General features: G+C 48.0%; 1 protein-coding gene across 2 annotated transcripts; it reads left to right on the forward strand.

The window, feature by feature from the left end:
- Positions 1-1,489: 1,489 nt before the first annotated feature.
- Positions 1,490-10,126, forward strand: PRDX4 (peroxiredoxin 4). 2 transcript variants are annotated; one of them, XM_075429735.1, is made up of 8 exons: positions 1,490-1,748; positions 3,745-3,862; positions 4,873-4,989; positions 5,538-5,660; positions 6,286-6,416; positions 8,048-8,082; positions 9,607-9,653; positions 9,997-10,126. In XM_075429735.1, the coding sequence occupies exons 1-8, from the start codon at positions 1,505-1,507 to the stop codon at positions 9,998-10,000; spliced, it is 819 nt and encodes a 272-aa protein (XP_075285850.1). In that variant the 5' UTR covers positions 1,490-1,504; the 3' UTR covers positions 10,001-10,126. The 2 variants fall into 2 exon arrangements, with proteins under 2 accessions (XP_075285850.1, XP_075285842.1); XM_075429727.1 differs by lacking the exon at positions 9,607-9,653.
- The last annotated feature ends 3,985 nt before the right edge of the window (positions 10,127-14,111 follow it).

The following is a 14,111-nucleotide window of genomic DNA, read 5'->3' on the forward strand; positions in this document are numbered from 1 at the left end:
GGCTCCGGGGAGACCTTATTGTGGCCTTTCAGTACTGAAAGGGAGCCTACAAGAAATTTGTCTACAATGAGGGTGGTGAAACACTGGCACAGGTTGCCCAGAGAGGCAGCGGAGGCCCCATCCTTGGAAACATTCAAGGCCAGGTTGGATGGGGCTCTGAGCAACCTGGTCTAGTTGAAGATGTCCCTGCTCACTGCTGAGGGGTTGGGCTAGATGTTCTCTAAAGGTCCCTTCCAACCCAAAGCATTCTGTGATTCTATGAATCTATGAATTCTGGTGGATGACAGGTTAACCATGAGCCAGCAGCGTGCCCTGGTTGCCAGGAAGGTCAATGGGATCCTGGGGTGCATCAAGAGGAGTGTGGGCAGCAGGTCGAGGGAGGTTCTCCTCTACTCTGCCCTAGTGACGCCCCATCCAGAGTACTGCATCCTGTTCTGGGCTACCCAGTTCAAGAAAGATGAGGAGCTACTGGAGAGAGTCCAGTGTAGATGGAGATGATGAGGGGACTGGAGCATCTCTCCTATGAGGAAAGGCTGAGGGAGCTGGGCTCGTTCAGCCTGAAGAAGAGAAGGCTGAGAGGAGATTTTATAATATCTTAAGGGTGGATGTCAGGAGGATGGGGCCAGACTCTTTTCAGTGGTGCCCGGTGACAGGAAAAGGGGCAACGGGCACAAACTGAAGCAGAGGAAGTTCCAGCTGAACATGAGGAAGAACTTCTTCCCTCTGAGGGTGACGGAGCACTAGAACAGGCTGCCCAGGGAGGTTGTGGAGTCTCCTTCTCTGGAGATATTCAAGACCCGGCTGGACAAGGTCCTGTGCAGCCTGCTGTAGGTGACCCTGCTTCGGCAGAGGTTTTGGACTAGATGACCCACAGAGGTCCCTTCCGACCCCTACCATTCTGTGATTCTATGAATTCAAAGGCACTTCGTAGTCTCATTTCTGCTTAATCACCCTCTTAGCGCAGCTGCCCACGTGCACTACATGGAGCTCGTTCAGAAACTGCTGCCCAGCTGGCAGCAGCTCCAGATGTCAGACCCAAGGCAGTACGGTTTTTCACATTTTGTGTGTGCACTAGGCCAGAACACACCAGGTGCTCTTGGCGCAGGTCGGTGTCACCACGAGCGACGAACTGCCCGTGGAACCCGAGCCGCCGCGGATCAGGCCGACACCGGGCGGGCGATCCCACACGTTGGCAGCGGGTTTCCTTCTGCGAGGGGGCCCGGGGCTACATGCACTCTCTCTGCCTCCTCATCCGCGCCTATTTTTCTTCTCTCTTCTCCCTTAGAAGCGCGCACCATCCGCCACTCGCTCCGGGGCTCAAGCGTGAGGCCGCAGCCCCCCCGGCACCGCCCGGGCCCGGGGCAGCGCCCAGCCCCGCCGAAAGGCGCCTCACGCCGCCGCTGGGGTAGCGACCCCGGGGGCCCGGCCCCGCGGCCGGCAGCGTGTGCGGTCGGACCGGCCAAGCTCCTCCCCGCCGCCGGGACGTGCACTCGCTCGGCGGGCAATGGAGGCGGCGCGGCGGCAGCTGCGGGAAGACGACGGGGCGAGGGCCCGGTGGTCCGCGCTGCTGCTGCTGCTGGCGGCGGCGGCGGCGCTGCGAGGCGAGGCGGCGGAGGCGGAGGAGCCGCGCCCGGGGCGGCAGCGGGGGGACGAGCAGTGCCATTACTACGCGGGGGGCCAGGTCTACCCCGGCGAGGCGGCTCGCGTGCCCGTCTCCGACCACTCGCTGCACCTCAGCCAGGCCAAGAGTAGGTGCCGGGCGGGCCGGGGGCTGCCGGGCGGGCCGGGGGCGTCGAGGGGTGCCCGCACTGCGCCTCCGCGCGGGCCGCGCCGCGGGCTGAGGGAGCGCGCGCGGGGCCGTTAACGGCCGCGGGGGGGGGGGGCGGGCAGCGCCACGTCAGGCGGGGCCGGAGGGCGGGCGGCGGGGAGCCCCGCGTCGGGCCTGCCCGCTGGTGCCGGGCCTGCTCTGCCGCTCGGCTTTGTGCCCCCGCTCGCTGGTGGCTGAGCGGCTGCGTGGCAGACCGGGGGCAGGCGGCTGTGGTCGAGTCCCGGTGCAGGGGCAGCCGCCCGAGGGGGGGAGGGGCTGCTCTCCTAGAGCCCCGTTTCTGTAAAATGCGGGAAGGGGAGAAATCACAGAACAATTACCTTCGCTGTGAGAATTTATAGCTTCAGTCCTTTTCCTCTAGCAAGCCTGGGCATAAGTTCCGTTACAAATGTTTGCGGACAGGTGGGAGATGAGAAAAATGGAAAACCAGTCAAGATACACATAACCATTTTTGGTTTTTCCTCCCTTTGTAATGTAACTTCTTGCAGCATTTTAGACAAGTATTTTTAAACCAAAAATAGCACCTTCGTTTAAGAAAGGTCAAGAGACACAATACCCTATTTAATTTCCTTCTCCCTAGTCATCTGCAGGTCCATTGAAGAGAATGTCTTGCTGCAAGGCGATTAGATTAGGGGTGCCACTGTTTTTCAGAGAGCAATGTCTGAAACGATGTGGACAGCCCAAAATAACCTGAAGATTAATCCTTGCTCTTGCCTGAAATCAGTCCCATACCTACAAACACTCAACTCAAAAAAAAGAAAAAGGTTAGAAGTCTGGAGGTTGAAATCTGGTCAGAAAGAGTTCTGCAGAAGACTTGAGAGGAAGAAGAGCATTTCTTTGAAAAATTGAAACCAAAATTATCATTCACCCCTGCTGACTCCCTCCTGGGTTGTCTCGAGTGAAACCAAAGCAGACTGCCATCCTGCACAGGGGCACGACCTGGCTGGTGACCTGGGGTGGGTTTGGCATCCCTGTTGCAGATCCTGTCTAACTGTATTCTACAGCTGTGGGCTGTCCTAAGAAAAGGAGAAACCTACAACACGGTCCTCATCCAGATAACGGTTAAGATTCTCTGTATTCTCAGCAGCACTTCCCCAGTTTCCTGGGGCTGTATGTCAACATCCTTGACATCACAAGTGTATTCAGATCACCTTGTATTTCCAGCATGCCCAGTCCTTTGTCTCAGAATTCATGTGACTATGAAACCAGTACCTGGCAGAATAATTTTTAGTATTTTAAATTCGAGATGAATCCCTTTTGATAGGAATAGTAAATACATTTCATGCATTTTAATCGGAGATTTTTTTTTAAACACAACTATCTCCAAGTTACAATTTGCTTAGGAGTTTTTGATTTAATAAATACACACCGTATTTTTAGTCATTTGTTTCTAAACATGTAGCATTGGAGCATGTATTTTTTTGCGGACTTGAATTCCAAGTAGTTTTTTGTGGCTAAAAAGTGACAATACGAATTTGAACCATCTTATGCTTCCGATTCACAACAGCTATTCGTAACGAAATAGCGAGGGTTCCTGAGGTCTTGAACAGCTGCTCCTTCGGTCTAACCGATGTTCTGCCCTGAGCTGGTAGTGCACCCGCGGTTTGTTCGGTATGCCCAGGTAAGGTTTGTGTGGCCTGGATTATCAGTGATTCAAAGGGCTCCTGTATAAGCACAAGGTGGTCAAATTGTTTACTCTCCATGTGTACTGAAACCTGCATTTCTTCATCATCCTGTAGCCTCTGCCAGCTGTGCCCTTTTTGAAGTGGTAAGAAAGTGTCGTTTTGTAACTGTGCAGCAGGTTGTTTTTCAAGCCAAAGGAGAACGGTTGTCCTTGCACCCCAGGTGGCTGAGGAGCAGCTTTGTTTGAACACGTGCTTCGAGTTCTGGCTTTCAACTGAATGTCCTTTGTGTTTCAGTCTCCAAGCCAGCACCTTACTGGGAAGGAACAGCAGTCATTAATGGAGAATTTAAAGAGCTGAAATTAACGGATTATGAAGGAAAATATCTTGTCTTCTTCTTCTATCCTCTTGACTTGTAAGTAAGACTACTGTAGACATACCAAGACTGAGTGCAGCTACACTAGACTTGTAATTCATGAATCTTTCTCTGGTTTTGAGGCTTTGTTTTTTCATTTGGTGAGGGTTTGGAGAAGAAGAAAGAATGAAAGAAGAAAACAGATTCTTTGCATTTGTGTCTTCATCATGCATTGGTAAAATTGTAACACAATCTTTGTCCTAAGAAGCGTGTCCACTGGTTGGTGCTTCACACAAAAAAAAACTTTCAGTCTGTAGCAACCTTTACATTTTGTATGGTGCTGCAAATCACTGCTGCAAATGGAAGATGGCATCCCATCTATGTTTTCCAGAGTGTATGTAGGATATTAAGAGATGGTGTTTTGCCTTGAAGTTCTTCCCATAACATCTTAAGAACATCTAATGTTACCCTCCTTCATTTAGAATGCAGTAATTTCACTGGTTGAGTGAAAACACCTTAGCTTTCTACCAGACAAGCCCATTCTTTTCCACAAAATCAAGAAAAGAGGACAGAGATGCGTAACTACCTGAACATTATAAAGGAAATAACGTGGCTCTTGGCCCTTAGCTTCAAGGCCCTAGAAATTGTGATCTTTATCACTTTATTTCTTCCGTAGTGGAAAAAGTTCAAGTCAAAATACTTAAAATTTGCAGATGTGCACAGTAGCAAGAAATTATAGTATGTTCCTCTGAAAAAAACATGGTGTTTTGTGCTTAAATTCAGCCACTTAATATTCAGAAAATCTAAAAGAAAGTAACTGTAAAAACACTTGTATCCGGATTGTAAACTAACTGTAGGCTTAGAATCTTCTTCAGTGATAAACCATTTGTAACTGAGCTAGAGGCTGAGGGTGGAGGGTTTGTCAGGCAGCATTTTGGTTAAATACTTGAAGAAGCAATACAAAATAAGTAAAAGCTGAAATCATTTATGATGAATCACCATTTTAAGTTAAACAGAATTTACTGGATGTCTCGTGAAATTTTGACTTTATCTTGTTTTAAATTATCTAGTACGTTTGTCTGTCCAACTGAGATAATCGCCTTCAGTGACAGAATTGAAGAATTCAGAGCAATAAATACCGAAGTAGTAGCATGTTCTGTGGACTCCAAGTTCACTCACTTAGCATGGTATGTATCTTATCCTTGTCTTTTTCTAAGAATTGTTCATGGGTCCGTCTTAGCTGAAGAACTGCATCCCCAAATTTGTAGCCTATGTAGGTATACTGTCATGGCTAAAAAAATGATATGATTGATCAAATGTTGGTAATATTTTTCAGTGGTAAAAAATTTTAACCCTAGTGTGTGAAATTATCTTTGAAGCTTGTCTAATACAGACTGATTGAAATATATCATGTCTCAGTCCAAAAAAATATTTCAATTACAAAAGAAAGGGATAAGGGTGCAAGTATCTGCAACCGCATTACTCTGTCCCAGTTCATGAGCACATTGGTATAAAGAGAATATGATAAGAAAGAGGTCACTATTAACAGATGTGGTGAAAAACTGCAAAAGAGCTACTGAATGTTTTGCTCAAACCGTAAATAGTGTTCGTCTCCCTTGCATGCAGAACAAGAAAAATGTCCATTGCACTAAATCCTTCTGTCTGTACTGTTCTACTTTGTATAGGGAATGTGAATCTGTATGAGAAATACATCTGTGTCTCATTTCTTTCAAAGGATTAATACTCCTCGAAAACAAGGGGGACTTGGACCTTTGAGGATTCCGCTTCTTTCAGATTTGACACACCAAATTTCAAAGGATTATGGTGTATATCTGGAAGATCAAGGGCACACACTTAGGTATTTCACTTGGTTACAGTTCATCTTGCTCTGCTGCAGTAGTACTTACTACTTTATAGCTAAAGAAGGATTTGGAATTTTTCTCTGAGAGCAGTTTTTAGTTGGGGATTCATGCTGAGGGACAATATACATATTGAATAACACAAAAAAATAGCCATACTGAGTCAGAACAGGGGTCGAGGTTAATATCCTGTTTGCCAGCAGGGATCAGCAGATAGCTAGGGCAGGGCAAACATGCAGAATACCCCAGAACTGCAGTTACTCGGGGACCTCCGAAGTCCCAGTGGAGTCGAGACGAAGGGTAACTAATGGCCTCAAGAGATACATCTTTCACAGACTTATTAGTTGCTTTTGGAATCCCTGTAACTTCATAGCATCCGCAACATCCCTGGCAGGGCCCGCCGAAGCTTGGTTTTATGTTCTGCGAAGAACTATCCTTTTTTGGTGTTATGTCGTTGAAACCCCAGGTAAAGAATAGTAGGTTAGCAGCATTCTGAGGTGGTGGGTATTGTATGGTGTTTGCAGAGAAATTCTTCCCCTCCAGCAGACGTAAAACAGTGTGTAAACACAACACTGTAATTAGTTCTGTTTCCTAACACACACCAAAAAAAAAATGTTTTCACAGAGGCCTTTTCATCATTGATGATAAGAGAATCCTTCGACAGATCACAATGAATGACCTTCCTGTTGGGAGATCAGTGGATGAAACGCTTCGTTTAGTACAAGCATTCCAATACACAGACAAGCATGGAGAAGGTGCTCTTTTAAATACTTTCACGTTGAAGATATCGTTTTACTTAAACTGGAAACTGTGTGTGTAGCTTTTTGGAAGAAAGGTACTCAGTAGCGGTAGAGACTTGCCTCCTGCAGTGAGTGAAGCGGTGTGATTGCCCTGCTACGAGACCCTGTGGTCCTGGTACCTCTGTAGGTTGTTTCTAGGTAGTAATTCACGTTTTGCTTCACATCCATGAGAATGCAGAGCATAAAGAATTCCTTAGTCTGAATTAAGGCATTACATACCGTCTGTCACAAACATAAATCTGTACAAAATACACGGCCATGAAGAATCAGGTCAAACATTTCAGTACAGTACTAAAATAATTGAGATGCAGGCCATCCTTGTCCTGTGTCATTCATGGAGGATCTGTGATAAGTAACTGAGAGTGCTTCAGGCCAAGATCCATGGTGATACTGTGAAAGCTGGACTGCCATTACGTGCGCTTTCTTTACAAGTGCTATGTGATCACCTGCCCCTGACAAAGCAGCTTTCACTGGCTTCAGATCTAACTTTGTCTCGAAGAATTCATATCCCCCCAGTTCAAGCATAGGGTGAACTTTTCACATGCCTTTAACTAATATGTTTAAATAAACACATTAATTTATTCAAAGATTTGTTTAAATATTAATACGCATGTTCAGCAGCCTAACTTTCAACTCAATTTCACATGGCATTTGAAAGTACCTTTACCTGAAGGTACAAATCAGTATTATGCTTTGCTGTACAGATTTAAAAAGATAAATGCTGATACTTAGGATATGCCTGTTTGACTAAGGAAATTTAACCTCTCTTAGTTAGTTACAAAGCTGTCTTACAGAATATTGATCTGCAGTGTGTTTCCAGAGTACCACATTTTTTTCCCAGCTGTGTGGAATCTCACCAGCTTTTGCATGAATGCTGAGGAGACCCTCCCTAGGTGCCTTACTGGATTCTTTGCACAGAGCAGGGAAAAAAGTGCTCCACAATTCCTAACTGCATTTGTGGCATTTTGTCTGGCAGCACGGCTTAAAGCAGTGTAGTACGGCATAACACGGAGGGAGACCTCTGAACAGACAAGAGCTTCGCTCCAGAACGTGCAACTGTACAGGTGGTCACAGGGCGCTCAGCCACGCTGCAGGCCAACTGCACGCTGTAATCCCTTTACTCCTGAGCAACGCTTCAAATAAAATCACTCAGTCTCGTGTGGAATCTTTGATCTATTGGCTAAAAAATTTCCCCTAGCATTGGTTTTAAAGAAAGAAAGGTAGGTCTCTGCGTAGTCACCTGAGTTTCATCATGAAACTTTTGTTTCTACTAGAATAGGTGTTCATTCTCAGATACCACTTTGCCAGTACTTTGTCTGGAAGGGCGTGAGAATTAAACCAAAGCATAGAGATCCGTCCAGATGGAAAGGTGGTTTCCAGTTAACAGAAGTGGTAGGTGGTGGTATAAGGTATAATCTGTCATGACACCATCCCATGTATAAAGAAAACTGCCTATTTAATAGTTGCAGATATTTACGTGACACTGGTGTGCTGTTTTACTTCAAGTTCAGAAATAGAATATTAAGTGTACAAAAGTAAGCGTGCATAAAAATACTTTTACTAACTTTGTCCTTTTTTTTCCCCAGTTTGCCCTGCTGGTTGGAAACCTGGCAGTGAAACAGTAAGTCACTGTTTATATTTAAATGCATGTACTACTCAAAAACACTCAGTTATCATTTCCACTAAAGCCAAATCCAAAATCTTGGCAACTTTCAGTGAGATTATATGAGTAAACTCACGTTATTATAGCTACAGCTTTGGGATTACCACTGATTTCATTAGGAGCTCGTTTCCCTCGCACTAGGCATATTCCAGTTGTTTCAGCTCCCTCATGTATGAACAAAACTCTCGAGAAGCAATGAGTTTGTGAGCAAGAACTTTTTTTCCTTCTAACACCTGATGATAGGAAGTTGGAAGCTCTTGAGTCTGTCCTGTCTTCTCAGTTATTACTCCATAGAAATTCTTGGTTCTGTCGAGTCTTGCTGTGGATCCTAGGCACTACCCAAAAAAGGGGAATCATACATAAAATGTTTTGAGTTGGAAGGGACCTTAAAGATCACCCAGTTCCACCCCCCTGCCACTGGCAGGGACACCTTCCACCAGCTCAGGTTGCTCAAAGCCCCGTCCAGCCTGGCCTTGAACACTGCCAGGGAGGGGGCAGCCACAGCTTCTCTGGGCAACCTGTTCCAGTGCCTCACCACCCTCATCATAAAGAATCTCTTCCTTACATCTAATGTTAATCTACCCTCTTCTACTTTAAAGCCATCACCCCTTGTCCTGTCACTACAGGCCCTTGTAAGCTGTCCCTCTGCAGTTTTCTTGCAGGCCCCTTTCAGGTAGGGGTTCCGAGGCTGCTGTAGTACCTGACAGAGCCAGCGTGCCACTGTCGGCACTCCAGCAGAGAGCACTGCTTTGCTGCACGGTAACTCCTCCTCTTGTGTCGCTTCTCACCACATGTGACACAAGCAGAAGAGCTCGAGCTAGCGTTCGGACAAACGCCCATTGAACTTGTTTGTGTTCTCCAGGCTTGGGCCAAGCCTCAGCAGAATAATGAAACTTTCACTAGAGGTCTGAGCTGCCTAATTCAGATGAGATCACTGAGCATGTGGCTTTCTTCTGAACCATCTGGTGATGAGAGAGTGGTGGTGTTTTAAGAGCTGTCTCAACAAAGAGCAGGTCCCAGCAGCCTCTAAGCAGAGTAGGGAGCATGGTAATTGACAGTAAAAACTGTGGAATGTTAAACCATGTTTCTTTGCTGGCTGTGAAAACTTCTCAGGATGACGTGAGGGTAGGAGTCACCTCTTTAAAGCTAGCAGAAGAGTGTCTTTGTGGGGGAAGCTGGATATTAACGCTGTAAAATGGAAGAGGGCTGGCTGGCCTAACAGACATATTTAGGCACTGAAAAGTTCTGCCTTCCATAAGCATGGGTTACCTAAATAATACAACGTTGACATATTTTCTAAAAACACTCTTACACTGCTGAGATAAACAGCTCCAATACTACCATTTTAAAGACCTAAAATGGTACATAAACATTCTCTTTCTCCTCTGTGCCAAAGATGCAGATAATTTAAATAGCAGAGTAGTTCAAAAAGACTTTCTCAAAGATGTAGCCATGCCTTCTAAATGTGCTTGATTTAATTAGATCAAACCAGAGGAAGCCATGAGAGTGTGGTGGCCAAGGGAAGAACTGTAAGTAAATTCTAAGACTCTTAATTACGGATGTTAATTTATTAAATTATCTTGCTTTTGGGGAAAGCCATATAGATGTATGTGCTCCCAACTGTCAAAATTCTTCCTTTGGTAGGCTGCACTCTCTCTTCCCCCAGTTAGTTAAAACCTTTCTGCTACTGCTGTGAAGTACCTTCAGAGATAAACAGTAATCTAGTATGAAGTCAGTTGATAAATTACTCTGCAGTGTTGCTGGGGGGTTGGCCTTAGCATCGTATTATGAAATGCTGTGCTGTTCTGGTTTTATAGTTTGCTGTGTTTGCGTGGTTTTTAGACTATCATTTTCATTTTCTTTCTTGCACAGATAATTCCAGATCCAGCTGGAAAACTGAAGTATTTTGATAAACTAAACTGAAGCTCGCTTCCGTTGAATTATATGGGTCACATTCAACTTGATTTTTGCCAATAAAATTTCATTAATTTTGTTACTTTCATGAGTTTGACTAATGTGTAACTGCAGTAGACCAGTAAATGTCTTGTTGCTTAGAGGGGAGTCTAACCTGTGTGAAGCACAGGTACCTCATTACTTCAGAGAATATTCTTGTGAAATGCATGCTTTTTTCCTGTAAGTCTTGTTTAGGTGGTTGGTTTTCCCAAAATTTGCTTCTCTCAGCATCTCAGGCTTAGATTGATGACTTTTGCTATTGATAGAGTACTTAATTTATGCAAAAATCTTGTCTGCTTGGTCACATTCTAGGAGCTACAGCTACAGAACAGCCACCTGGTTACAGTACATTAGTCTTAGCCCAGAGGCAGTAGCAGCTAACCTGAAAGCCAGAAATACAGTTAGAGATGCTGAATTAAATTTCCAGTCTGTCCAAAGCTGCAAAACATTTTTAAACTGCTAAGAACATATCCTACGCTACATAACTCAGTACAACTGCACGGAAAAATACAGTTGTGCCACTTCATGTGATTCCAGCGCTCAACCAGTCGTGTTTTCCACACTTGTATTTGTGGTGGTATCGATCTTACCAGCATATACATTTCACACGGTCTGAATTTCTCCCCTGGCCCTACACTGTTAGCAGATCTACGCCATGGTTAGTCTGCTGTGCTGATCCGCTTGTTAACCGTGGCTCCTAGTTTTAAGGGAGCAACTGTAGGCGTTCCCAACATTAGTACTGCCATGGTCAGCGATCGTCAGAAACTCCTGCGGCTCACGTACATGAATGTTTTCTTTCAAGGGAAAAGAACTTCTCCGTGTAAGACGCACTTCATACCTGTGTGCACTGGAGACCCCTTTCAGAAGAATGTCTTCTATTGCTCCTTCCCACCTCTCCCTCTTTTTGACGTGGTGTTCTAGAGTCTGGGCAACTGGAAGGGCAGCACCTGAAGTCAGTGTCAGCCCTTCACCGGCGTCATCCTTGGAAGGGCCGGGGAGGCAGCCTTCTCCTCCTACGGCATTACTCTTGGTTGGATCCCACGCTCGTAAGCACCCCCTTCCCCTTCCCCCACCAGACCATGCGATTCCCTTCCCCTCAGTTCTGCAGAAGCAGACCAGCAGTTGCGTTCTGCCTGCCGCGCTGCCCGATTTTGCAGACTTTGGCAAGTACTGAGCCACTCTCCGGACCGGTCGCTGCAGACGGGGCGCAGAGGCAGCTGCTCGCCCTTTGCCTCGGCTCCGACGCAGTGACGCCTACGCACGTGCCTGGGGCAGAGAGAGGGGGCCGCGGACGGAGCGAGCAGAAGTCCCCGAGGCCGGGGGAGAGGAGCAGCCCCTGGTCCCATCCGGAGGGTGCCGGGAGCAGGGCGGGACCGACGCCAGGCGATGCGCTGCCAGCCCGCAGGGCCTCAAGGGCCGGAGGGCAGCAGGGAGCGAGGCGGTGTCTCACACCACGAGGCAGTAAACCGGCCGCTTGAATTTTACGCAGGATTTTATTTACAGCCTTTATCAACCCTGAGGCGCCAAAAACAGTCACTCCAAGCAACTGCAGCGGGGCACGCGCCGGCCCGGCTACGACAGGGCCGTTCGTACGCAGCCCACGGCAGGGAGCAGACCTAACGCTCGGATACAGCGGTTGTGCCCCCTCCTTCAGCAGCTCTGCCGGCCTCCCCAGCCAGGTCACCCCCGCTCACGCCCGTCGCTCTGCCAGCAGCAGACACCTCCACAGCACCAAGCCAGTGAATGAGGCGTTATAAAGAGTCACCGTCCCCGCACCGAACGCGCCCCATCCGGCCCTCAGCTCCCTGCCAAGCCCAGTCAGTAGCAAGTTCCAGCAACGAAACCACAGGTTGTGCAGCACACAGAGCAGCAAGAGCATCAGACAAAAGCAGGTGCCGAAAGCTCTACGAACCCTGAGCCAAGAAAAGAAAATAGGACTGAGCACACTGACTGACTGCAGAAAACTGAGGCCGTCTGCACACGCTGAACATCGCAGATTTAGGTCCACGGCAGTGTAGCTGCACCAGATTTGAAGGCCCCAGCCCTCTAAACACATGCGGTAAGGAATGGGCTAAGGAATTCTGAGGTTTTATTTTTTTAAAGCAGTTCAATAGGAACAAAAAGTCTTAGGGAAATAGTCCTTAAGCAAAGACCTCCAGCACTATGTCACATTACATATTCGAAATGAAATATTATTTATATGGAAAAAGAGACTGGGGTTTTACAGAGATTTGGATATGCTGGTAGGGAAGTTCAGGAAGGAAAAGACTGGGAAAAAAATGCGAAAGTGCTGGCATTTGAGGGGGAGAAGGGAGAGCTGGGGGGAGATAAAGGCAAACTCTCAGTTGCATGCTGCCTCCAGGAAAAAGGGAAACCGAAGGACAGAAGATGAGATCCCCGAATAGAATACTGGAAACTCGGCAGGGAGGGTGAACCACGGAAGTCTGTGGGTTTGGGACCACAAGGATTTGCAGATGTGCAAGACGAATGGCAAGCTGAGGATCTGGCTTATCACTACCTGCTAAAGCTACCGCCTTCCTCTTGCTTTACTACCGAGACCTTGGTTTCAGCATACCTTGGGACAGCACGTGCCATTTACCTGTGTCAGCTGATGTCCATGCTGCCCTCCATCACAGCAGAGCCCGATGAGCAGCTGTAAGCACACAGAGCTTCCCCGGGTGGTCGATTCCCCCGCTGCAGGCAGAAGCCAAGGACGGAGTGACAGAAAGCAGGACTAGGAATGAACAATGCACGAACAGAGCAAACAGAGCTCTTGAAGGTGTAAGGCCCTGTTCTGAACTGACATTTGCTAGAAGAATCATGCTTTTTGACCCTCACACACGTATACTGTATATACACCTGATAAATGCAGTGAAATGGTAATGAAATGACAATGCAACTTTAGGGATGATGCTGTGATAACTCGCTGAAGGACGCCTGCAGGCGCTGCCCACTCCTCCCGGATGTTCTGAGAAAGCTCTGCCTCCCCAGGCAGCCAGCCCTGCAGAGCCCTGGAGCTCGCCATGCCTGTGAGAAGAAACTCACTCTTAGCAGCATTTAATTCTGGAGATGACCCCCTCACAGGCTCCCTGCCAGCCTGGCAGACACACAGGGCCCGCAGGACTGCTGCATGACTGCACCTGAATTTTCTGCTGAACAGTTACCAGACAAAGTGCTGCGAGCTGGGACCAGAACCCCTACCACTGTCCTTTCCAAGCGCCCCAAGCTCTGCTCGCCAGAGCCATGCTCCCCTCCTCCAGAAATCTGCCGTTCCTGCTATCCAGCAGAAGACAGAAGAGTAAGGAGCAGCCAATGTCCAGCAAAGCCCTCAGCCTCCTCAACAGGACCCCAGCAGGGACAAGGCTGGCGAGTTGGGCTGAGAGTAATCTGATCAGGTTCAACAAGGGCAAGTGCAGGGTCCTGCACCTGGGAAGGAACAACCCCATGCATCAGTACAGGCTTGGGGTGGACCTGCTGGAGAGCAGCTCTGCGGAGAGGGACCTGGGTGTCCGGGTGGACGACAGGTTAACCATGAGCCAGCAGTGTGCCCTGGCTGCCAAGAAGGCCAATGGCATCCTGGGGTGCATCAAGAGGAGTGTGACCAGCAGGTCGAGGGAGGTTCTCCTCCCCCTCTACTCTGCCCTAGTGAGGCCCCATCTGGAGTACTCTGTCCAGTTCTGAGCTCCCCAGTTCAAGAAAGATGAGGAGCTACTGGAGAGAGTCCAGCGGAGGGCTACGAGGATGATGAGGGGACTGGAGCATCTCTCCTATGAGGAGAGGCTGAGGGAGCTGGGCTTGTTCAGTCTGAAGAAGAGAAGGCTGAGAGGGGACCTTATAAATGGTCATAAATATCTGAAGGGTGGGTGTCAAGAGGATGGGGCCAGACTCTTTTCAGTGGTGCCCAGTGACAGGACAAGGGGCAATGGGCACAAACTGAAGCACAGGAAGTTCCGTCTGAACATGAGGAAGAACTTCTTCCCTCTGAGGGTGATGGAGCCCTGGAACAGGCTGCCCAGGGAGGTTGTGGAGTCTCC

Source organism: Opisthocomus hoazin, chromosome 1 (genome assembly GCF_030867145.1).
Source record: "Opisthocomus hoazin isolate bOpiHoa1 chromosome 1, bOpiHoa1.hap1, whole genome shotgun sequence".
NCBI lineage: Eukaryota > Metazoa > Chordata > Aves > Opisthocomiformes > Opisthocomidae > Opisthocomus > Opisthocomus hoazin.

What these genes read in the sequence shown, in the direction of transcription:
- PRDX4 (XM_075429735.1), top strand. Translation starts at nt 1,505, where the DNA reads ATGGAGGCGGCGCGGCGGCAGCTGCGGGAAGACGACGGGGCGAGGGCC. An exon ending in TTCTTCTATCCTCTTGACTT is followed by an intron (nt 3,863 to 4,872) that starts GTAAGTAAGACT and finishes TAAATTATCTAG; the next exon opens with TACGTTTGTCTGTCCAACTG. An exon ending in CACAGACAAGCATGGAGAAG is followed by an intron (nt 6,417 to 8,047) that starts GTGCTCTTTTAA and finishes TTTTTTCCCCAG; the next exon opens with TTTGCCCTGCTGGTTGGAAA.